General features: G+C 41.5%; 1 protein-coding gene across 4 annotated transcripts in view; it reads right to left on the bottom strand.

Moving 5' to 3' along the window:
• prdm16 (PR domain containing 16) overlaps positions 1–25,534 on the bottom strand; it is a 224,573-nt gene that overhangs the window by 6,211 nt on the left and 192,828 nt on the right. Inside the window, exons 6-17 of one of the 4 annotated variants that reach the window (XM_088291320.1) lie at positions 17,674–17,730; positions 14,624–14,764; positions 9,714–9,816; positions 7,213–7,414; positions 6,954–7,119; positions 6,607–6,760; positions 4,624–6,295; positions 4,402–4,489; positions 2,643–2,815; positions 2,454–2,531; positions 1,334–1,503; positions 434–605 (exon numbers count right to left, since the gene is read on the bottom strand). In XM_088291320.1, coding sequence (XP_088147446.1) covers positions 434–605; positions 1,334–1,503; positions 2,454–2,531; positions 2,643–2,815; positions 4,402–4,489; positions 4,624–6,295; positions 6,607–6,760; positions 6,954–7,119; positions 7,213–7,414; positions 9,714–9,816; positions 14,624–14,764; positions 17,674–17,730 — 3,176 coding nt within the window. Of the gene's footprint in view, positions 1–433; positions 606–1,333; positions 1,504–2,453; positions 2,532–2,642; positions 2,816–4,401; positions 4,490–4,623; positions 6,296–6,606; positions 6,761–6,953; positions 7,120–7,212; positions 7,415–9,713; positions 9,817–10,723; positions 11,117–14,623; positions 14,765–17,673; positions 17,731–25,534 lie in introns of those variants that run through there. The other 3 variants (XM_088291319.1, XM_088291321.1, XM_088291322.1) reach the window with 3 other exon arrangements.

The raw sequence follows: 25,534 nt of genomic DNA, 5'->3' as shown, positions 1-25,534 counted from the left end.
CGAGCAACATGTTCATTTTCTTAAAAAAATGTCAGAAATGAACTCTAATTTATTCTTATAGGAAGAGAGACTTTTAATGAACTTCACAAGATGTCACAGAAGATTTTACCTAGACCCGATATGTTAACCTACTAAAATGTTTGTGTTCTAATAAAATAAATACATACATACATTTATTAATAATAATTCATTAATAATTCAATAAATAAATGTTCATAAAAATAAAATACATGCCTTTATTCTTTGTTGCCATTAAACTTTGACACACTAGAGGGCACTGTGCATTAAGCACTCACCGCGTCTGTGCAGAGAGTGGATTGGCCAGTCTACATGCCCTGATATGTTCATAAAAATTTTTTAAAAAAGGACACAAGTTGCACAATTTCCCAACCCAACATTTTCTGCATGATTATGTTTGTTTGCTTTTTCTTACCGCTTCTCCGTGGAGCTGGAGGCCTGGTTCATCTCACTGTTGGAGATGAAGTTTCGGATTTCTGAGAAGTACGAGTCCTCCTTCTCATCTAAAAGTGCATGATTGTCTGGCTCGGAGTTTGGCGAGGAGATGGTAGTTCCTAAGTTGGAAAGCATCCCAGACTGTTGGCTCACTGATGGGGAAAGTGTGCAGACATACACATCCGCGCACATTAATACACACACAAACGATGTAATGTACGCACGCTCACATGCAGACAGCGGATATTTACTTGAATAATTATTAGACATATGGTATGTTAGAAAACGGGGAGCACATATGAATATATTGAGGGCTACAATCAGGGTTATTATAGGAAGTCATCTTCCCATCCTATCAACAAAGATTTCAAATTTGTTGATGAAACAATCAAGTTCTGCATAATTTCTGTCTAACTCGTATGGTGAATAAATAATAAATCCATAAAAAAAACGTTGTTGATGTCATAGCAATTTACAACATTTTAAAATGACACATAATTACCATTTCTTGAGGTTTTACACTCCAATTTTCAAATGTTAACCAAACAGTGCAATACAGATACTTTAAGAAATACTATTCAAAGGCTTATTGACTTTAAAATGTCATTGCAGTGGCAACCCTAGATGCAGTGGATGACTTCCATGGTGGGCATAGAAAGGCTGTTTTTGGCAAAGGATATGGAGAAGTAAGTGTGAACTCTTGAATGAAGTGGCTTTCCCATTTTGCGTGTCATGTTTGTTTGCTTTCACGTCATTAAACATTTTATTAAGGCAAGATTTAATATTTTCCAAATGGCTAATGTGTACCGTTCATCAGTCAGCCCATTAACAAGGTAAGTTAAATAACTCCAATGAAGTCTCTGCTAAGAGAGAGTCCTACCAGGAATGTTCTCGTGCTCGTGCTTCTTGAGATGGCGGTCGAGGTTGGTTTGCTGACCGAAGCAGCGGTTGCACAGGTGACACTTGAAGGGTTTCTCCTTGTTGTGGATGTTGCGAACGTGGCGTTGCAAGTTGGACGAGATGCTGAATGAGCGGTCACAGTACTTACACCTGCAAGGGCACGCAGGAGAATCAGAGTGAAAATTTACAACACTCTTCGTTATACATTATCGCTGCATTTGCATCATGGACAGTCTGTGTCAAAATCCAATGATTATTCGGGGATGCCAGAGATACTGTACATGTTTAATTCATTCTGTTACCACTTTTGTAATGCAGGACACTTATGTCTAAAGTCACATTTCCTCACTGAAATAAATAAAGATGCCATTAACCCCTTCTAGTCTACCAAAGAAAATATGATAATAAGAAAATACTCTATAATTTTATAAAAACATTAAGTACAGTAATGACATAAATAAATGGAATGTAAAGAATTAAAACGTTTTTGAATTTTTTTTTTTTGTTCTTCAAATCGGTGTACATTGTGCTGTTCCTTCTGGCGTTACAATACATAAATTTTGATGCACCGTAAATGGAGATCGTGGTCAGTAACCTTAATTTTAATAATTAATATATACCTGTGGGTATTGTGATATTATCTGTCTACATGTGTTGCTCCACTCTTTGTGTTCAACTCTCCATTCTTTATAATACCATGGTACCAATGGTGTTTTATTAGCTCATTTATGGCATTGTATTATTTGTTAACGAGAAGCTAAACACATTTTTTTAGTGCAAAGCTTTGTGGTTATTTAAAATACACAACATGTTTCTAAAAATAATAAATAGCCTAATGCAAACCCATTACAGGGATAGAGACAGAAAACAATAACTAAGGGACATCACAAGATACACTGCAATGCATTTAAGCAGTTGGTGGTGGAGGTTTGCCTTCCACAAGGGCACTTTCGCAGTGCTCTATAGCTTGGACCAAACATTTTGGTCTACAATGGGATTGAAACCTTCAACCTTTCAGTCCCCAATCTTTATAGAATGAACAACCGCTTTACATTCCCCACATGAAAAATCACATATAAAAATACATGAACTAAAAATACCTGTAAGGCTGTTCGCCCGTGTGTGTTCGCAAGTGTCTGGTGAGGTTCGCCGAGCGCGGGAAGATTTTCCCACAGTACCTTTATGAGAGAATGGACAGAAAAAAAGAGTAACAGACAAAAATATTTATTGGACCATGCTTTGAAAAAAAATTTCTTCAGTGACAACATGTGGCACTGCAGGGCACTGACCTGCAGGCGTAGCGTTCCTTGCCCTTGCGGAGGATGGCATCCGAGAGCGAAGGAGGAGGTGAGCGGAAGTTGAAGAGTGGGTGAGCTGAGTGTTGCAGTGAATTGGGCGGCATGTCCAGTTTTAGTGCACCAAAGCTTTCCAGTTTTTCTGTCATGTTCTCCATGGCAGACATCTGAAGGGATGAGAAGGAGGAGATGAATGTATCTCATTGCTTGCATGTGTTTGTTTGTGGGTGTGTTGAAAGGAAGCTGTAATGAATAAAAAAAAATGGCTAAATGTTGAATATATAGAATGAAGCAATTACAAGGTGGAAGGTGAGCTGCTTCCTTCACGAAAAGCAGTGCAGCTCTACAAACGAACCTCTCCTCTCCTGTTCCTTACATCTTCACGACTCCAATCAGGCCAGCAAGCTGGCTAAATGAGGCACCCACCAGTTCCTTATGGTGCAACACAATATAATTTGAGATAACCCTAACCGATAGCTGAGGGCCTCCCCCGAGAAGCTTGTGAACAAAGGGGAGGTGGCGGCTGGGAGGTAGTTATGTAGGAGTTTATTTGCCAAAAACAGCTTACATCCTTCCTTTTTTAGGGAATATGGAACGGGAGAGACACAGGGACAGACACCACGTCTCAATGTGTTTATTCGCAGTCTGAGAACAAGTAAAGGGCGGGCGTGGGAGACCGATTTTGTCATAAGACTGAATTAGAGGTGGCATTGTTTTAGGATCACTGGGAAGCTTACGTGCTTAAACATAATAAGATGACTAAGGTTTGCCTAAGTGTCCCGTGAAAAAGTCTTAGGTGGATCATAATGATTTTGGAAAACATGGCAACGTGTAAAAAAGCAAATACGCTTTAGGTCTATGGTAATATAAACGTTCTTATTTAGAGGAAGGGTGTTGGACAAACATGCTATGTAATCTATGTTTCTTTTTTTTTTTTTTTTGTTTCGTGGTACCACTCATAGAACCAAGAGCCAACCAAAAGTAAAATAAAATAGATAAATAAATAAATAAGAATCTGTCCACTTATTCTCCAGATGTGTGTATTGCAAAGTCACAATTGATAGAGGACACAGATTTCCAGGTCAGATTTTAAGCAGTTTCCCCAACAAGAGCCCCTCATTCTCCTGGACACAAACACAGGATGTCCTTGATGGACACGGTGCTATTATCTAGCCAGCCATTCCACAACATAGAAAAAAGAACAACTTGGAGGGGGTTAAGCTCATGAGCTGGCCTGTGGGCTCCCACTACATGAAACAATGCCATGGCTAAGATTAGTGAGGACACTATTCAAATGCTTACTATTCATTATTATATATTTTTTTATTAGTACTATCATTCTTTGCAATCAAGATTTGTACGGGCAGCGAGGGTCTGGGGACAGTTGAACAATGTGAGTGATTATCAAAGCGGGTGCAATAACAGGCTGTGTCTTCTGAAAAAGGTAGAAGTGACGAAGTACACAGGCGCCATTCAATAAACAAAGGAAGAAGTCATACAGCCCTTGAGAACATAACATCAACAGTGTGGAATGATGGCGCACGGAGCCCTATCAATTCAGGTTGCGGCAGCGTGGGAGGGAGAAGAGACGGAAATTCACATCATGGATGTTTTGGGCGATGCTAATGATAGTTGATCGCATCTGGTAAGAATCAGCAAAACCTCATAGGTGGTTCTCGCTACTTCAGAGTCGCACAGGCACTATTTAGCACACTGATTCTAGCACTTGTATGTCGTTTAAATGGAGGGCTACCTGCGGGTGAAAGAGCTGTGGTGCAGGCCTGAGGAACTTCTCCTTCAGAGCTCCTACAGGGTCAAGTAGCTTCCTTTTCTCCACCCTGCTGGACCGACAACAAGGCAGAGGGTTACGTACCAAGGTCAGGGATCATTGGCAACATCTAATCCATCACTCTAACAATGTTTGACAATGCCCTTATCTAAGTGACACTTTATGATCTAATCGGGGCAGAAATACCTGTATATTGGGTCCATGAAGAAGGCGGAAGGTTTGGCGTAGTGCAGAGGAGGTGGTTGGTGTGGCTGTGGCTGGTGGTGAGGTGCAATTGGGGACTGGTGCAGTGACTGGGAGAGAGGAATTGGAAAACTGGGGGTTTCATCCTTGATGGACACTCCCTTTCCAACTCCATAGATGTGGTTCTTTTGATTCTGTGCTTCGGCTACCATACCATTGTGACCTCCTCGGCTTCTTTTGTTAATACTGAGGTCTAATGGTTGTTCCTCGCCGCTTGATATTACTGAAGAGCCCCTGCTACTCCCGGTATTGGTGTTTGGGTTGGAGGGGTTGGTTGGAGTTGGAGGAGATAACTTGGTCTCCTTAGGCTTCGTACTGAGATCAAACGGTGATTCTACAGCGGGGACAGGCGTGCCAAGTGTACCAGAAACCATCTTTTGTAGCTGCTCACGAGGCGACTTGGGCTCTCCCTTAAAGAACAGGCCAGAGTGGAGGGCACCTCGTTCAGTGCTAAAGGGGTACAGGGAGTTGTGGAAATTGGGCAGGAACTGGAAGGGAAACATGGAGTGGTAGGGCAACGGACCCATCTTCTTCTCTTGATGAAGACCTATCAAGCCTGGACCAAAATATTTCTCAGCAATAGAAGCGATGGCTTTGATGGAATCAGTGGTGGCTGCGTTAGCATTTGTGGTGGTGGGTGGGAGTGCTTGCTCATCAGGCGGAGGGAAGAAAGAGTGCTGTGTTGACACTGAAGACAAAAAAGGACGATCAATGGAGAGGTTCGCTGAATTAGACACCACTGGAATCACTGCACCGTTTGCGTCCTCCAACTGCTGACCATCTTGGCTTGACAGGACCACAGGTGGCTTTCTTCTTTTGCCATTGTGCTCGCGTTCACTGTCTCCTTCACTCTCCAAGTCAGAACCATCATTCGAAGCCGTACCAGTTGTGGTGTCCAAATCTGTCCCGCTGGTGGTGTTAACATCTTCCAGGTCACTGCCATCTGAGATGTCTGCCATTTTAGATTTGATCTTGACGTCTCCACCGGAGGACACATCCAGTTTACTTTCTTTATCTTTGTCCTCAGGCGGACTTAAACCGTTGCCTCCATTAGTGTTTGTTGAGCTCACTAAAGAAAATGGAGGACCATCTAGAGGACTCTGAGGCAGTTTGACTTCTTGAGTGCTGTTGCTAAGGGGCGTCTTCATCATTGGACTAGCCGGTAACAGCGGCGGACGTGGATACAAGGATGGAGGAAAGATGCCTGGGAAACCATGCGGGAGGGACGGGAAACCATGGGGTCCTGGGGAGAATGGCAAGCCAGCATGAGGGTGAGGTCTGGACGGAAAGTAGTCAGTGAAGCCTAAACCTGACTGGTTCAGACCAGGAAGGTGAGGATGGTGCGACTTGGCCTTGGCCATAATAGGACTGGAGCTCATGGGGATACCAGGATTGAACATTCCTGTTGGAGAGCCGTAATGGTTCTTGCCCTCGCAGAAGCGGCGGTGCTTATTTAGGGAGGAGGTAGTGCTGAACAACTGGCCACAGTCCTTACACTTGATCTGAGTGCGGCAGTCGGCATGCATACGCTTGTGGCGGCAGAGGTTGGAGAACTGGGTGTAGGATTTGTGGCACACCTCACCTGAGGGTGCGAGAAGACACAGCCCATCAGGGCCTGGTTAAACCCTTTTTAACACTGTCTCTAACTGTGTAAACCAAATTAACCACAACATACACAAGCAACACCAGTGGAAGGAAATTTGGGGTGAAAACCTAAAGCAAAGACTTTCTGCCAAGGGGTATGGGATAACACAGAAAGTAAAGTCTGTAATAGGGAAATTTAGTCCAACATAATATTGTTTTATCTTTTTTAACACTGCAGAAGAATACGCATTTTGGAGTCATGTGTTTGGTAAAAAAGATTTAAAAAAATAAATCATGAAAGAATACATGAAAAGTTGAAAACCACACAGGACTCTCACTTACAGATAAAAGGTTTGACACTGCTGTGGATGTGCTTATGCTGTTTGAGGCCTGATGAAGTGGCAAATGTTTTGCCACACTCGGGACAAGTGTGAGCTCGTGCCCCCACGTGTTGGGAGCGGATGTGACGCTGGAGATTGCTGGGATCAGTGAAGACCTGTCATGCACAAAAGTCATACAAATATAATGCTCAGTGTGTATTTCATTGTCACCTTTGACAAATTGTTTCATTAAAATGTTCTTGTGTTGTAACAAAAATAAATGTTCAGCACTCTTTTGGATTGACAATGAAACCAAATCTAGCAGAATTTCTGTTCAGGTAAAGCCCGTGTGTCCAGTGCACCACTTACTATGCTGGTATGCTGTACCTTATCACAATTTTCACACTCAAAGCGCTTGCCGCTGTCATGTGACATCTGGTGACGAATGAGGTTGGACTTCCAGTTGAAAGCTTTGGGACACTGGTCACACTTGTACTCCCTCTCTTCCGTGTGAACTATCATGTGCTGGCCCAGACTTCATGTGGACAGAAAAAGCACAATGAACATTAATTGCACATTTTCAACACTTGACAGGAATTAAATGATGGCGTCACAATTTGGTTCACACCTGTACTCATTTGGGAAGATCTTCTCACAGTCTTTACACTCATGGACGGGCTCATCGCTGTCCTCCCGCTCCTGTTTGAAGTCTTCTCTGAGAGAATCAAAGATGGAGCCCGCACTGGAGCAGGAATATTTCTGGTGTCGCCGCAACTCGAGCGTTGATGAGAACAGTTCGTCACAATCTTCACAGCGGTACATTTGCTCATCTGCACGCATGAAACACAAGACGCAGTTGCCAAGTCAATACAAAAGCCTTACCAATCAAAGAAACCTGAAACCCTTTATGGCTTTATGTTTTTGTTTGCAAAATCCACTTGACTCTGAGTTACAGCACGGCACATTTACAAAATGCTCATCTGTCTTTTATAGCATTGTATCGGCCCAAAATGTAGCATTTCATATACCTGCATTGAGACGGGCTTTGAATAGCTGCGGTCTTAATCGTATCTATGGATCAATGATATATCTATTTAGAATTTGCATCAATAAATCAATCTGTATATTCATCAGCCTCAATTGCCTCTCTCTAGGTTAGTTACAGCTAAATTGACTCACATTTAAGTGGTAAAACCAATAACCGTGCCACTGACAATTGCATAAAATGGAAATCAATTAGCCATTAGAAACATAGCCTTCATGAACACCGTTAATTGCTTGTTCGGGAAAGTGTTGCAGGGGCAGTATATGTAGACGGGAAACAATCGGGACCAGTCTGCCCCTTCCATGTTGATAACCTTTGCAATACTTCTCACCAACGAGGTCAAACACATAAAAACTCAGGCCAGGATTTTCAATAGCAAGTTCCTGAGCACCAGTCCAAGTTCAACAGCTCAAGGGGGGGGGGGCAGTGGAGACTCTTTGTGCACAGCAATAAGTGTACATGTGTGCGGGTGAACAATTTCCAAAAAGGAATACTCTAAGCCTCAAGGAACAGAGGCAAGCAGGGCCAGTGGCGCCAAAAGCACCCACCTGCCACCCCCCCCAACGTACACACCCATCCATCATTTCAATGGGTTTATCGGCACTGACTTGTACAATGCAAGGCTCACCTCATATTCTACTGTGACCGCTTATCCAGCTGGGTCTTCTCGTGCACATTAAAAGAGCATTAGTGTAGCAACGTGCATGTGTTTCACCTTGATGAAGAGGATAAATGACCTGCTGGTCAATGGGCCATTACACCGGGATGAAAAGCAATACTAAATAGCACACTCTGACACCAGTGTGCAAATGTTCTATGGAAAGTGTATTTTGGTATTTGTTTCTGCTTGCAGTTTGATGCAACTTGAGCAAGAAAGTGTGACTAACAATTTGAAAATGTTTTTTCATGCTCACCTCAGTGCGGCTGGGAGGTTTTAAAGTGGAGGCTAATGACGCTGGTGGATGATTGGAAAGACGATTATGTGCAGTTTAGCAGCTAATCTGAGACCGTGGGTGACGTCTCAGGGGACTCCTCAAGTTCTTTACTCTAAATTCCTGCTCGATAAACCCGATGCAGCCACCACTTAATTTGGACTCAGACAAACGCATAATGGAGAAGAATTAAACTGTTCATGGCTGCACCGCTCCTTTTCATCTAACAATATATATATATATTTTTTTATTGTAGATTTTTTTATTGGCTTGCTTTCTCTTTAGCCCTCGCACTCGCGCAGGCGCGCACGCACACGAGTGCGCACACGCACACACACTGTCACACACACACACGCACGCACACACGTACACAAACGTTCACACGACTGGCAGGTGTTGCCATGATGAGCGATTGAACAAATCATTTAAACCCACAGTTACTGCTCCTATAATTTTTTTTAGTTTCTCGTAGACAGTCGGCATTATTTAATAGTAAGGCAAAACAGGATCAATAGCTTAAACATATATATATATCAATATATATATATATATATATATATATATATATATATATATATATATATATATATATATATCAATATATATATATATATATATATATATATATATATATATATATATATAACCAGCACAACATGATTTGTTTTAAAGAAAAAAAAAACATGTACCAGTTGAAGGCAGTTAATGTGGCAAAAATGTTGTAAATAGATTTCACGAATATTTTCTTTAAAAGATCAAATTAAAACAGTCAAAAATGTGAGAACAGGTGTCTGTGTAATTGATGATGAACTTGAATGCTGTGGTTTTTTTTTAAGTCTGAGCTTGACAATGTATTGCAAATCCTTGAAATTTTAAATTAATTATTTCTGTTGGCTAACTGTGAAATGAAGAAAAAAATCTACTCAGCGCGGTTATTGGACAACGCGTTAAAACATGACTTTTAGTTCCAATGTTTTTAAAAAATTTTTATACGATTAGATTGAAGTAAACAAGAGGGAGAAGAGAGATTCTTTCTCTCTTTCCCAGTCCAAATTAGTCGAGCAGTCGTGGGTGATGGGCGCCAAGTTGAAAGGGCCGCAGTTTTGGAGTTAGTTTAAAATGAGCGCTAATGAGGCGCATTCGTCTTCTTACCTTGTAAATTGGGTGCCATGGATCCCTCCGGAAAAATGCCGTCCTTCATATAAACTAAAAGCTCCTCCCCTGCATCTATGTCCCGGACAGCTTTGTAATAAATCTACGGCAAGAAAGAGACAAAGAGAAAATAATATTTTTACAAGGTCAAAATGATTAGAAATGACTGCATCAAATTAATTTTTTTTTATGTTCGCAGACAAATACACAGCAAAAAAATGGATTTATAAATGTGATCCAAACAATTTGTTGTCAAATCAAAACAAAACCACATAGACAGTACACGTTGGTGCATATTTAACATTTATAAAAATCACTTTTCTAATCAAACAATCGAATAAATTTAGAAACTGCCAGCAGACGTCATGAAATTGGAATACGCGCCTCCCTGTGCGGTTGCTCTAAATTGCAGCCGCAACAAAATATACATTTCTGATTTTCACAGGTAATATTGTCTAAATAATTTGTTTCAAATTAGTAATGTGTTTTATGCAATTAGAGTGACATCCAAATACGGGGTACAAGTTGACAACCCGCCGTATAGCCTACAGCATTTATCAAACATTTTCTAAAGCAGAATAAATATATACGCATGCACACATGAAATATTAAAATACCAACGTAATATTATCGAGTACAAACAAACACAAATCCATACTGAAAAGTATTTTATTTAACCAATTTGCGCAAACAGCTCCACAAAGTTTGCCATGTGAAGTCAGGCCACATGGGGGCTCTCTACACTAACTGAAGGCCGCATCGCCTGCCCGCACTAACACACGCACACACACGTCTCCAAACAGACACGCGCGCACCCCCCCTCCACACACATACACGCACACACACACACACACAGCCATAAAACAAACTTCCAAGAGTTGTATGACAAATCCGATACGACACAACGAGCAAATTATTTTTATTATTATCATTATCATCATTATTATTATTATTATTATTATTATTATTGATTGCTGGTGCCGGACCCTGTCCACGACAAAAGACCTGACCTTTCTTTTCTCGGTGAGGCGGAATAGTTGAGAAAGTTGCGCAGCGGTGCGGAGAGCCTCCAGCTGCACGAGCACTTCGGTCCCGGTAGAGTTGGCCACGCAACCCATACTAGCTCCACCACTGCTCCCAGTCCCGGCCGGGAACCGGGCCGACGGAGTTGAAGGAGCCTACCGAGAGGTCGCGGAGCGGCCCGGCAGTCTTCCGCTCGCCCCGGCGACAAATCCGACGAGTTCTCCTCCTGGAAAGTGGTGTACTGCCGCTGCTCTGTCTTTTCTCTAATCTAGTCACCGAGCGTCCTTAAAGATGATGATGAAGATGAGTCGCTCTCTCTCTTTCACTCTCCCTCTCTCTCTTCGTGGTTCCTCCTCACGACCCCCGGCGCTCTCGCTCTCTCTCTCTCTGGTTCACTCTCATTCTCTATCTGTGTCGCTCTCTCACGCTCTTTCTGTGGTCCCCCCGCCGGCCACTCCTCCTCGTCTTATCTCCAGCCAAAAGCAAGGAGGACCCCTCCCGCACGCCCGAGCACCCCCCTCGTCAACAGCACGCATCTAATATTGATGTGCGTAATGGATAAAAGCAAATTCAAGTGACCCGCACGCGCTCATTCACCACTGGACACATGCACGCCCACCGACGACACAAAATACACACGCACGGAAATATCATTCTAACGACAAGTGACTGGCAATACTCGATCATGTTACATTCACACGCACAAAAAACATGTTAGTGTTCGTACTGTATATTGCTTATTGGTCATATTTTTAGGTACTCAACAGTCATATCGTTATTATTTATTTTGTAATTGTTATTGTAATAAAAAAGTGAAATGCAAATAAAAATACCTTTTTTCAAAAGTTATCCGTTTAAAAGTATATCATGGTTTTAGTCTTAAAACAATAATAATGTGTTATTTTTTTATTTTATAGATAAGGAAAATCGCTAGTCAATTTTATACATCAGTCCATTTTATCAGTTCAGTATCAGTATCATTTTCAGCAATTTGTCTTTTTTTTTTTTAATTTGAGGAAAATATCTTGAATCGTATAATTTAAGCAAAACAATAGCGTTTTTATAGCAATCTCTGTGTGTGTGTGTTTTCTTTGCGACTTTCCGCCCACACATGCACTCAAATCAGGCCTGACCTCTCCTCATCGCTGCAATTTCTCATCATCAAGGTGTAGGACCCACAGTAAAACTCCCACTGTGGGCGACAGCACGCACTCTCACGCACCATGCACACGCACGCACACACACCAACACACACACACACACACATACGCACTGTGCGTGTACACGTGTCTATTGATGAATCCATCAAGGGGTAGGGGCAAAAATATATAAAAACATTTGCCAAATTAAATCATGACAGCAAAAATTAATTATTTACAATGTTGCATTTCTGTTCAGTCAACAACATGAAAGTAATATACAAACAGACCAGACCCCTTTTTGTCCCTTTTCAAGGCCTCCATTTCAATTTGCAGTGTGCACACATTTCCATAAACTCATGCATTGTGCATGTAAAAGACCAGAGATCGGAAATCACTGAATGCGCTGCTAAAAAACACATTTTAGCACTGAGTGCATGGCTGTGTGTTGCGGGGTGTGTAAATAAATGATGGGCTCATAACTGTGATGAACCAGTGGCCGGGAAAACAAAAGCAAAGCCATTTGCCAGGTACAAACTGCAAAACGCATCAAAAAGCAACAGAACACGTGACCTTTACTGGGTCCAGTAATTCTGCGCAATTTTCGATGCTGCAATGATTCTTTCATTTGACAATGTGTGGCAGTGGCAGGGGGCACTGATGTGAAAATCTTGAAAGGATTAGGCAGGTTGGTGTCGCCGGCCAATTGGTGCTTGTCAATCTCGGAGGCCCTCGTGTGTTCCTTCATACTTGCCTCTCTTTTCTTTCTTAATGTCTGAAGCTTAAATGGACACGGTGGCCTGTCCCCTCCGTGTGACAGAGTGACAGGTGGCAGGTCAAGACTCGAGGACGGAGAAAGGAGACAAAAGGGCGGCGAGGCACGAGGAGGACCCGGCTATGCAGGCAGGGATTAGGAAACAAATAAGAGTGGAGTGACAGGAATGTGAAAACACACAGACGAGTCGTATGGAAGCATTTGGCTCCTGTCTTACGACTGTCATGTCGCATGTCATGTCATCTTATGCAATTCAAGGGCAAGTTTCACCTCTCCATTGGAGAAGCTTACATTTGGTTCTCTCATTCAAATAAACTACATATACCAATAAGTCATTAACCTTTTGGACAATTAGCGAAATTGTCTCTAAAGCGGGGTACACGCATTCTGGTGCCACTTTCAACTTGTCCCACCATTACAAGTCACTCGCTTGATTTGTTTGGCACAAACCACCACTTATAATCGGGCTAAAAATAATAATTTGCCATCTGAATCTTGAATGTCTCTCAAAGATGATTCTTTTTTTTTATTGATTATTACTGACTCTTCTGTGGCATGGGGTGTGTTGTGTAATTTTTCCTCCACGATCAGCTCTAAAAATGGTCAAGGTCAACAATTATAAATGTTAAACCTGTCAAATGGATACATATTTACAGTTACTATTTATCTGTTAATCATGTTAGTAATGTAATCAAAGCGCCGTAATATTAAAGTAAGGTAACTCGTCTTGCACACTCGATGATGTCGCAAGGATGCCGCCCCACGCACTGTATTGGAGTAGCTCCTGTCCGATGCCATTCACTCAAGATCTGCAGCTTTTCATTGGCTTGGCATAAACATTTTGTGCTGTACAATCTCTCATAGACTAATGATATTTGGTCTGTAAAATTAACAGAGCCAGAAACAGCTGAGTAAACTGAAGCAGTAATAGCTGCAAGGTGAACATTTGTACACTAAGTACGAGAAAAGCTGCAAAATTGCCAACAGCATTAAACACCTAGCCCATCATTATAAGACAAGAAAATATGGAGTAAGTCTTGCCATCCATCCTTCTTCTATATAGGACAGTTTCTATGGGTGGGAAAGTGTTTTACAACAATTTGGGAGAGCATGCATGTAACCTCATACATGCCAAAACAATGCCGTATGTAGGGGTGCTTACAGAACTTCTGTTCTTTTATAACACCAACTGCAGCACTCCTGAATATTTATGACTCATCTTACAGCGTCAATTTTCAGTATCCAGAGATTAATAAGAAGATCAAGATTTGATAATGTGTCAGGTTTAAGATGGCAACACGGCAAATTAAATGAAGCACTTGACTACTGCGACTGCAACAGACCACAGCTATTCACCCATCACAGCGCAAGAGTGGCCAAATTGACACCATCCGAGAGAACAGAAGATGGCGCTGTGTCTGGGATTTCAACTGGTAATTTTACATTCTCCTTTATGTTCGTTAACTTCAAGTTACTCCAACGCACAGTGAGTTAAACTAGGATCCATGTGACGCTTCCTGAATATATCAGTTAGGATAGATTTAATTTATGGCCAAGACTGGAGTAACAATGGTAAAATACAATTATACAATTACGTGTATTTTCAAATTTCAAAGACGGTACGGAGAAGGTGCAAACAGCAGATATATTAAAGAGATTCTCACACATCATTGGCAAATGGTTTTATGCGTCCGATGAGTGTTGGGCTGTTCTTTAAGCTTCGTTACGTGTGTCACTTCCTAATAACTCTGGCAACCGGCCCAGTGATAGCCACACAATAGATCCATTCCTTGGTTATTACCAGCCAACATATTTTGCAGCCACAATGGCAAACACACAACACATGAAGGAACCTGCTAATCACTCGGAGTAGATGGGAAACAGGAAAGCAAAGCGACATACGCTGTCGTGGGACAAAGACAACACAACAATGTGACTCTTATGTGGACTCCAAATCCAAGTGGGACACTCACCTGGTCTCCAGTGAGGTGGCAGGCGGCGAGGTTCTGCTCCTCAAACGAAGGGGCGGAGCGGACATACTTGAGCCAGCTGTTGCTAGGGCTGTCCGGGCCTGTGTCCAGAGCAAACTTGATGTTGCCCATGTCGTCCACCACCTGTTTAGGAGCAACAGGTCCAGTTTTAGAAAAGCAGAAATTGACGGCGCACGATCATGTTCACTCAGTTACTAAAGCATTCAAAGTTTGCTGCGATTTGGAAGATGTTGATCAAGCTTCAAATGTATTTGACGGCTACGTGTTTGATATCAGTCGCCTTATAAATGCAAAGCAGCAATAAGCCAGCTATCCTTGTCATGACTCATCAACTGGAGCGTAAAGGAGGGAATGAGGCCAAGTTGGCGAAAGGAAGGAAGAGTTGACCAACTGCAGCTTCTTTGACTTGTCAAAAGACTTTCTCTGGCATATATTGATCACCCTTTGTAACCCTACAGCCCCCCAGAGGCAGGGAGAGAAGGATTTGTGTTTTAAAGAGAATGACCTAAGATGACGGTATGTGGCAGGAAGTGCATGGAAAAAGGAGGCCTTGGTGAGTAGAACAGGAGGAAGGAAGGCTTTAACAATGCATCGTTGCTTAAAAAATGTGAATATAACATTGAATTGTGGTTGGAGGAGATCCGAGGTGCCATTTATATGACATAGGCATGTGTTTGAAAAGTGTTGTCATCTTTATTGGCCCATCATCCATGCTCAGAAGCATGGAATCGCAAAAATGAAAAAAATGATGCCTCAAAGAGGGAATTTAATAAGTTGTTTGCACGCGTATGTTTTTTCTTCACTATACAATCACCAAATACTGCCAGAGAGGCACGTGACTCCGTTTGTGTCGTTTTTGCAAATCCGTGTGATGAGAATTGTTTGACAACGTTGTCGGGTGTAGATGAGACGTGTCAAAAAACGAAAAAGGGGAAAAAAAAACATTCACTGCTTTCAACTTTCCAAGATCATCCAGTCCACCAAAGCAAGGATTGACAGTCTAATTTCACCCCCATGCTGCATGTAATACCATGCCTGTGTGTATCCTCCAGAGAAAACTAGCCTGACACAGAGCAACCGGGCTAATTGCGACTCCCAATCAGACTGGCTCAGCGATGGCCTCGAGTGAGCGTGACGCGTCTAATCGTGGCGAGCAGGAAGACATCAAGGTGTAATGGAGAAGAACCAACAAGCCGCGTGACGTTTTTACATGCGCACAGTTCCTGAATTCAGAGAACTGGCCATGTTTTGCAATGCCATGTTTTTTTTCCCGGCTCGTAAAGTGTGAACGATCATGTTCTTGTTGTGCGAGTGAAAGGGATGCAGGTGTCGAGTTTGGAGGATAAATATGTCGAGTGTCTGGTCGGAGGTGTGAAGGAGCTGGTGCGAGCATGCTTGTTCAGATGTTCACAATTGCATGTGGGCATGGTTTCGAGCGGAGGTGCGAGCACTCGGGCTGAACAATTAATCAAATTCAAATTGACATTGCAATGGAGTAAAATGCAATTTTCAAATTGCAAAGGCTGCAACTTTGCGGGGAAAAAAATGCTCAATTCCAATGAGTCGGTAGGCTTTACTTTAAATATTTACGGATAGTTCATTTATTTATTTCTAAAGTGTCTGGATAGTTTTAGTGCTTGGGAATTGCTGTCGACACGTTTGCATATCATTATTTTATGACATGAAATATTGAAGTGATAAAACCTCAGATTTGTTTGCATTATTGTTGTCATCCGATTTAAGACTTATGTTAGGACACACTTGTTGGGTCGCATTTTGGGACGTTATCGTAGTAAAGGCTGAGAAGACAGAAGTGAGGTCAAAAGTGTTTAGTAAGTTAGAAATTGACAACGGAAGTAGATAAACTATCTCTCATATGAATTCATGGTTCTTTCATTTCAGCGCAAAGCCGAACCCATCAGGGCAAAAGATGTAAGTACAATAAATATGACATTGTTTTTTTGAGGTACAGATAAATTAATTACTTTTTTAGTACAGATTAAATACATGGAAAGAGGACCTTGAAAAAAAAAATCACATCTTAAATCACGATTGCCTCGTATGTGCATGTCTGTTTGCCTGAAAGCCAATAAGTCAGTAAAGTTTTAACACTACTAGTCAACGGGAGATAAACACTTTCTAGCATATTTAAATAGTTCTGGCAACATAGGCTCATTCGCAATTTACAAATACATGTTGACTTTCAGCTCAAACTATGTGGCCAATAAATAGTGCCTTGACATATCAGTTTCATTCATTCCATGATCATATTCGTACTCGCCTGGCATACACATAAAATCAGTCTTTTTTATCATTTGGGCAAAAACTGTATTCAAAAGAAAATATTTGATACTTCTACTAAATCTGAATGAGAATCTCAACTCAAATTCCCTGCTCACAGCCACTGCCTTTTCTGCTTCCACTTTACGACTTAAAAACTCTGCTTGATTGAGCATGGGCCTTTATTTTATGTGTGAAAATTAAGCATCGCTAGCAGCTACGTCTCCCAACCACGAAAATATTCACACCCTCCAATACTTAATACTCTCTCCCTAATATGTATTCTACAGACTAGTCAGAGTACACTTGCCTCGGAGGAGATATCTAATATATAGAGAGCGCTGTTTGCAGTGTGACCGGTATTGCTCATGTTTAGAGGGCATTTGAAAAAAATGCTTGAACACAGGTGGAGTCACAGAGTTGTATTTTATTTTTAAGGGTGTAAAGGCGTGGCAAGGTAGGAAGGCAAGCAAGAACTTTCACATGCTTACATAGCGAGCATGTTGCAGTTCATACACACTTCAGGCTTCCACCGCTCTCACTACATTTCACGATGCACCCGAGGGTCTGATGGTGGGCTTAATGAGCAGCAGGCCAGTGTGTTTTTCTAAGTGTGCATGTGTGCGTATGTTGTTGAGGAGGCCTACTAACACCCTGTCGCCGGGTGCAAGGCTGATTTATAAGGCTTCAAATGAGGTGCAACAGAGAGGGAGAGCTAGAACAAGCCCACAGCTGATTGTTTGTTTATTTACCTTTTCCGTTTCATTTTTCTTCCCCCCAATCCTCACGTGTCGTGTGGGGGAAGAACGCTATATCATGTGAAAAGCAAACAATTTTCTGGATTTATTTCAGGTTCAGTTTAGGAATAGGCATACACTTTTCAGAAATATTAATAAGAAGAATGAAGAAAATACTATTCTTTTTTAAGCAACCTACGCATTTTACAGTAGACTTAATTCGTGTGGGAAGATCCTTAACCATTTTTAGCTTGTCATATCTACTTTTCCATTTCAGCTAAAACACTACATATAATTTTACTAATATTTAATTACATTTCTTTTCCATATAAAGATAAGCATTTTATTGAAAATGAAGAAAAATATACCATAAATAAGTGAAGGTCTACCTACAGTCATGGAGTTACTCTGATATTTTTTTCCTCTCAATATGTTTGAATAATCGAGTCAATCAAAGCAGTGAATCTTCGATTTGCATGCGTCTATTGAATACTGTGCAAATCGTGAAACTGATGCCAAAATGAATTACCGCATATTTTTTTACCAATAATTGATTGAGGAGCATTAGAAGGAACAATCGCAAGCACCAAAAGAGTCCCATGAGAGTTAAGTGTGAAAAGAGAAGCGTCTGGAGTGGACAGGATGCAGAGCAAACTCCACAGGAAACTCTGATAAGAGTACGACACTCCTCTTGCTCCTCACCTCACAAAGGGGAACCTTTGACAGCTAGGAACCTTTAATGGATGTCTCAACATGCCCTCTCCTTCGTCAGCTACATGTGACGGATGTGAGAGGCGCGAGGGGCTGAATTAGGAGAGGAAAGTTGCTTGTAAGGGCAGACGCAGGTGACAAGGTGCATATTATTTTCACTTTGACTGAGGGCACAAAATGGAAATGCTGCTCGACGCTGATTGTGATTCCAATGCGAGGTGGAGATAGAAGCACTTTGCTTTGTTCCAGTGTTCAGGGTGTGTTCACAGTCTCTTTGTATTCAATACAGACACAGTGATTTCATGCATACATGAGACATGTAGAAACGGATGTTTTCTTTATGCTTGCTGACCACATCTTCAGATAGCCCTCCGAAATCACAGAGCTGTATCCAAAATACATTTTAAAATTGTAATTTAACAATATGCTCATTGATGGATTTTACAGTAGTGGTATAGAATGGTGCTGCTTAGCACTGAGTGTGCTTTCTAAAATTTGAGCCGTCTAAAGACACGGAATAATTAAGCAACATCAACAGCAGTGTTGTCAATTGTGCACTCTCCCCAACAAGCCAAAGTACAAAACAAATCTATTGACAGTAATATAAACTTAATTTTCCACAGATTTAAGATCAGTAAGTATTGACAATGCCAATATGTTACAAAGTTGTAGTCAAATTGCTTCAAAGTCCAAACTGTGCATATAACGGGAAAAAAAATGCATACACTTCCACTTGAAGCAGATAGGGGGCGACCTCACATGAGAGATAAAAAGCAGACTAGGAAATCACACTTTTCTACTGTGGCACATAAAGGGGTTGAAAATATAATAAAAAGAGTAGACGTACAACAATTACACACGCACTCACACCCAAACACACGCACGCACACACACACACACACACACACACACACTGCGGATGCCCGAGTGGAGAGCCAGTTGTGCAAGTGTAGCAGTGACAGTGACAGATTGAGTGGCTGTGGAGTGGACTGCAGTGCTGGTTGGAGGAGGTGTTGCAAATTAAGGTGTAGGACGACTAACAAGGAATAAAGAAGTGTGTGTGAGAAAGCGTGTATCCTTTCTGGAAAAGTGTCTCATTCCAGTTGGGAGGCCCCGTAACACAAACACACACACACACACACACACACGTGCACAAACACGCGGACACGCACAGGGAGAGTAATAAAGAGGCTGACAGAGTACAGATCCCCACATCCTCTGTTCTATACATTAGTGTGTGTGTGCGCGTGCGTGTGCGTGTGTGATGGATGAATGGATTCAGAACTGTTGGGATGACACATTACTCAACCGTCTAAATGAATTTGCTTTATTTCAGTATATCCTAGCAATAGCTATTGACAGGAGAAGAAATTGACATGCAATCCATTTTATGGATGCATGTATTCTATTTTCTTTTGGCAGAGTCAGTTATTTAATATAGTAAGTAAACTATATATAAATGCAATCATGAATGAAACAAACATTTTAACTGATTATTATTTACACTTTTTTGTAACATTTGTTTTTTCTGTCAAAGAGAACAATGGCTTGAAAAACGTCAACTGGAGCCATATGGTGCATATTGTCTGTGTGTGTTTGTATGGCATATTATTTGAGCTGTGATATTACATCTATGGAGCTAACATCTGGCAGTCTATTGACAACTAAAATGGAATCTGGCTGTAAATCCATACGGACACAGACACACTTAAATAGGTACACTGTAAATACAGGCCAAGAGGGTAGTCTTATGTCTGTTCTTGCATGTATAAATTTGCGCGCGTGATGTGTGTGATGGTGAATGGAAACGTGTTAAAAGTCACCCATTTTACCTGGTCCGGGTAGCTATAGTGACATAATTAAAAAGCAGTCTGCAAGAGCCAGGCCCAGGGCCTTGTAAAAAGCCATCTGGGCAGCGTGCGTGCGTGTGCGCGTGCGTGTGTGTGAAAAGACTGCAAGTGTCAGAATGTGGCTCGGCTCACTAATGACCCAACTGCTTCCCTTAAATTAGCACTCATAGTTGCGCAGCTATCATTTGTGTGGTGTGTGTGTGTGTGTGTGTGTGTGTGTGCGTGTGTGTGCGCGCACTAGCGTGCGCACAGTCAATGTCGCAACATTGTGCTTTCCTCCCCAATGCAGCTTCCAGCTGCAGATAGATCATGTCATTAAGAAAACTGTTCAGCTTTGATATACACGTCACAATGAATTGCATTTTTGTGGATGCACTTTGTAGTGGCGCACAACTGCTGCGAATCATACAGACAGCTTATTGCTGTACAGCAAGACAAGAGCGAGTCACCGACAGTCTTTATCCTTATCTTTGGAATGCCAGAAAATTTGAGCTTTAGTATTGGATTGGTATTGGGTACGTTTATCGGATAATTTAGCTGTCCAGTATATAATGATAGAAAGATGTTGTAATTACAATTAAATATGGTGGACAATTTGGATACGTTACATTATTTTCATGCAACATCCAGTTTGTAATTCCTGTAAAATTTACTCCAATTATGATGGACAATAATACAGTTGAATTTTATCACAGTTTTTACAGTAGCAGCCAATGAGGCCCACTTTTGAAACTGCAATAATAATTGCAGAGACTACAGAGAATGAAATTAGCAACCATGCCAGAATAAGCGCACGTCTCACCATGTTCAAGTAACTTGAAACAGGAAATGTGCATGCTGTGAAAAGGGACATGCAGCGACTTTTCAGGCTGAGGCCTCATTAATGCAATGGCCTTGTGTTATTTACAGCCTCTTATTAAAAGCCTGGATGAGTGTGTGTAGAATGACTGCGTGTGCGTGTGCTCGTGTGTATTCCAGGCTAAATGTTTTGTGTGCAGGTGATACGTTCAAAGTAAATGCAGCAGTTTTACGGGCGTGCAGCCTTTTTACAGGCTCAGCTTTATTATATGTATTTATGGCAATTAGTGAGGAGATATATTGGCTCATTACAGCCAAACAGGTGCTGGCTAAATGAGGAGATATATGAACAGTACATCAGGGTCATACACACTGTGTCCCTTGGAGTACCCACCCACCAACCCAATTTTTCTTTTATTCTTTCTTTCTTTTTTTTTTATGTACGTTCAATACGGCAGCACGTGTATTACTTATAATGATTGCTAACAGACCCAACAGAACAAAGTGGGTCAAAATGGTTGAATATATATTAGGAGGAAAAAAACATAGCTGTTTATTGGTGGGTGAGAACACACAGTGAGAAAACAGCTGTTTATGGGTGACAGGATCTAATGTTTGACGGTGCAGCTGAGTTTGTTTACATGCATACTCACACGCACACACACACACAAGCACACATTTTTTTTAACTGGTTACTTCCATACTAGTGTAAATCCACAGTATGGTATTTCCTCATACATGTTGCAGGCTTGTTTGGCACTACTCAGACTTTTACGTCCCGTCATGAGCGTGATACCTACTGGATGTTTTCTTGTAAGTGCAGCAGACGGCTTGTTTGTTTCCGTCTTCCTAAATGGGACTCCATAACTCAATGGACACATATAATAGAATGAAATGTGTGACTCCTTTGAGAAAGGAGAGTAATTAATTTCCCCAGTTACGGAACACTTCAGTAATTTAATTCTTTTTCAGGGAAGAAAAAAAATGTGAAAAAGGAAAAAAAAATCAGTTAAGTTTAGTCTTTATCATCTATTTATATTATTTAGCTATTTTATTGTATACTCTGAGTCATTCATGCTTTCATTGTTTGTTGGTATTGTCAAGATATGCTGTGATGTCATGTACTAACCACCATTGCATTTCTATATTGTTTGTTTTCCTTGGAAAGTTGACATTCAGCAATGTTGCTGGACAATTGTTTGTTTCTAAAAAAAATAAAATAAAATGAGAAAAAAATCTAAATTCAATTAACTACTTTTAGAATGTTCAGTAGTAAAACATGACATTACTTACTTCATCAATATGTTCTCATCTAGATAGCGAGCAAACTAAATATTAACTTCCTGAGCGCAAGCAGAGCAAGTAAATCTCTCAAAGGTAGTACATGCATGCCAAGAATAATGTCAAATAATAATGAGTGGAGGAAGCCTGCATTCAGCAGCGACACAACTTGACTTGAACTCTATCGACTGACATCGGAAGTGAAAAACAAAATAGGGACAATTCCTGGAACTGGGCAAACACAAATAGGGAAGTAGTGCTGGCCACACATTTGAAAGCATGTAACACTATCAATTATTTATTAACACCCGAATAAAGGAATACTTCCTTCAATAACATTTTCTTTCATGATACAATGGACAGCACTGAGAAGAGAAGGAAAAGGAGAATGGGAGTCATAAAAAGTTTGACAAGAGTCATCTTGAAATCTAAAACAGACAAGTTGTTTCCAATATGAGTATATTTTTTCCCCATTTGCATGTCAGTTTCTGTTCAGCATCAAACCAGAATTGCTCTTAACAAGCTCAAGTATCTTATTGCTTGTATTGCCGAGAAGGAGACTGACAGAAAACAGTCATCTTCTTGAAATGCCATTTAGAGAGAACTGGGACAAGATGAAACTAAATCTAGGAGCTGCACAGCATTTTCGACAGGAGAAAAGGACTCATAGTCAAACTTTCTGACCATTTATCAGAATGCACTAAGCCTTTTTGTCCAAAATAAAACAAAAACTTGAAGTGCCGTTATATTTGAGCTGGAAAATATGGCCAAAATATCAACAAATATTATGATTAAATTACTTGACCTGAAAAAGACACCATCTGCTAGGGCTAAATGCTTAAACAATTTAATATTCTTAATTAATCGTTCATTTCACATTATTTTTTTGCCTCCTAGTTGACTAAACTCCCACTGAGAAAGAACAGTCATTTTTTAAATTATTATTTCTAAGTTGCAAAGGCAGTCATTATCCACACATTAATCTACTGCAGTGGTGTAACAGCGACACTACACAAGGTTTTATTCCTATCAAGTCAGATTAGTGTGATATGGTGCAAAGACTTAAGCAGTTCTGCTCGCACAAATCACGGCAGTACGTGCAAATCGTCACATCAATGTTTTATTGCAACGCACAAGTCACCCATGGTGTGCTCGCCATGCTGAAAACTTGCCACAAAAACTTGTTTTTGCCAAAAGTTCAAAACCTGGTTAACTATTTGATTTATTTTTCAAAACTGTCGACTTCCTCAACGTCTCATATCCTGGCCTCTCTGTCTGCTTACCTGTTGAGAGAAGCCAGGTTTTGTCACAGGCTATGTCAGTTTGGGTGTGTTTGGTTCTGCTTCTGCCCAGTAGCATTACCTGCAGCCAAGGAGACATCCGTGACGCTAGGAGACGTGTGTCTCTCCACCAAATGCGTTGCATAAATATCTGGCAATTCTCATCCCGTACTATTGGATAATTTCATGTGTGTGTGTGTCCGTCAGTCTACTTGGGTGTACCTGAGCTCAACATGAGACTGACAAAAGCCAGGACAGAAGGCCTAATAGAGCTTTACTCATTCCACAGTGCTCGTGAGAAGGAAATGGGCCATTTCACTGTTGTGTAAACCATTGTTTCATTTCCACACTTCTCCACGCTCCCTTTCTCCACTCTGTTATTGCTCTGGGTTCTGGCCCGTGTTCAAGTGTGAACACAATACAGCTATTGAGAACCCGGCTCACACCTTCTTGGTCAAAGCCCGGCCTTAGTGACACTTTTAGCCGGCACATTTCGCCGTGTGAAACGACTTCCTGCCTTGATGTCCTGTACTATTTATTTTTTTGCGCTCTTTTTGTGACGGTTGGATCAAACACACCCCTGTGCTCCATCCCTTCATCTTAATTGTCACCCGAACTCAGACTCTGGAGGGCCCCAATGTGCAGGTAATGGATCCTGCTTGATGACCTGCCCGCAGAGGCCCACACAGCCAACCTTTAATTAAGAACGCTCATCTCCTCTTCCCTAAGTGAGGAGGGAGGAAATGATAGAACAGGCTCAGAGTATCAGAATGTGTGTAGAAGAACCCTTCAGCCATGTGGTTTGTGTTAGAACCAATATTAAGAGTGTGTCAGCGGGTCCAGGACCTGGCTGATGGCTATCAATCCAACCTTTAATGGATGACAGGATATATAGGCACATGGCTGGCTAACGGCCCCACGAAGAGAAGCTAACGAGTGCATTAGCAGACTTTTTTTCTCTTATATGTATTTCTTAGAGCCTGCTCTCATTCTCTCGCTCGCACAGTTCTCCAAATAAAAAAACAAGGAGTGCTTGTGTCAATCTGTTTGTTTCTCACTCCCCTTTGAAGTTACTGTGATTGCAAAACTGACACATGAATTGAACCTTGGCTAGTTAAACACCAAAATGTTCAAGCAACTGGTGAGTAACTCCGACTTGCTGAAGTCTTGTCCTAACGTGGAAGTGTTAGTGTCTGTTTGTAAGGTGAACATCTTAAAAGGGTGTACCCTCTAACACCACCTTTGATTGAGCTAAAGCACCCATGACAGATAAATCACCAAAAAAGAGAGATCAATCAGTCATTCATTAATAATTAATCTGCAGCCATTAGCAAACACTAAAGTCTTAGTTTGTGAGGTGGAAAAATGTAGGAGGGTGGGACGGAGAGCGATAAATAAAGAGGAGGAGCAGCTGTTGACACAAGCCTTCTTCTCTGTGTCACATAAGAGATAACTGCGCTGCCAGTGTTTACACACACCAGTAGTAGTGTCATCAATCACAAACATAATGGTCCTCTCTCTCTCTCCCTCTCCCCCTCCCTCCCTCTCCCTCTCTCTCTCTCTCTCTCTCTCTCTCCCGTCTTTCTCACACGCACACACACGAGAAATGGTAAGGTCGGAGGATTACTGAGGAGCGACAACATATTGCCTTATTACGGCGACAAGCATGTCAGATAACATCCTATTCTTCACGGCTCATCTCTTCCATGTCGTTGCATTTGCTGCTGCCAGTAAACGGCTCTCAGAGGCCTTTAATAGATCGTAGATATTAATGGCTTGCTACTTACCCTGTGGTATTTATGTGGGAGTCTATTCAACTGAAAGCAATGTGATGTACAGTATTTTAATTAAACTGACTGTCTGATGCCAACTGTATGCGATCTACTTAAGATTGTATAGGGGCCTTTTGAGGGCCCTATTTTCGTTCCAGCAATGCGCAGTCGACCAGTGCATGGT

The sequence above is a fragment of the Idiotropiscis lumnitzeri genome, chromosome 3 (genome assembly GCF_059441095.1).
Source record: "Idiotropiscis lumnitzeri isolate Australia: NSW breed Sydney's pygmy pipehorse chromosome 3, RoL_Ilum_1.0, whole genome shotgun sequence".
In the NCBI taxonomy this organism is placed as follows: Eukaryota; Metazoa; Chordata; class Actinopteri; order Syngnathiformes; family Syngnathidae; genus Idiotropiscis; species Idiotropiscis lumnitzeri.
Note: the sequence above shows the minus strand (reverse complement) of the source record. Positions and strands in the feature narration are given on the sequence as shown.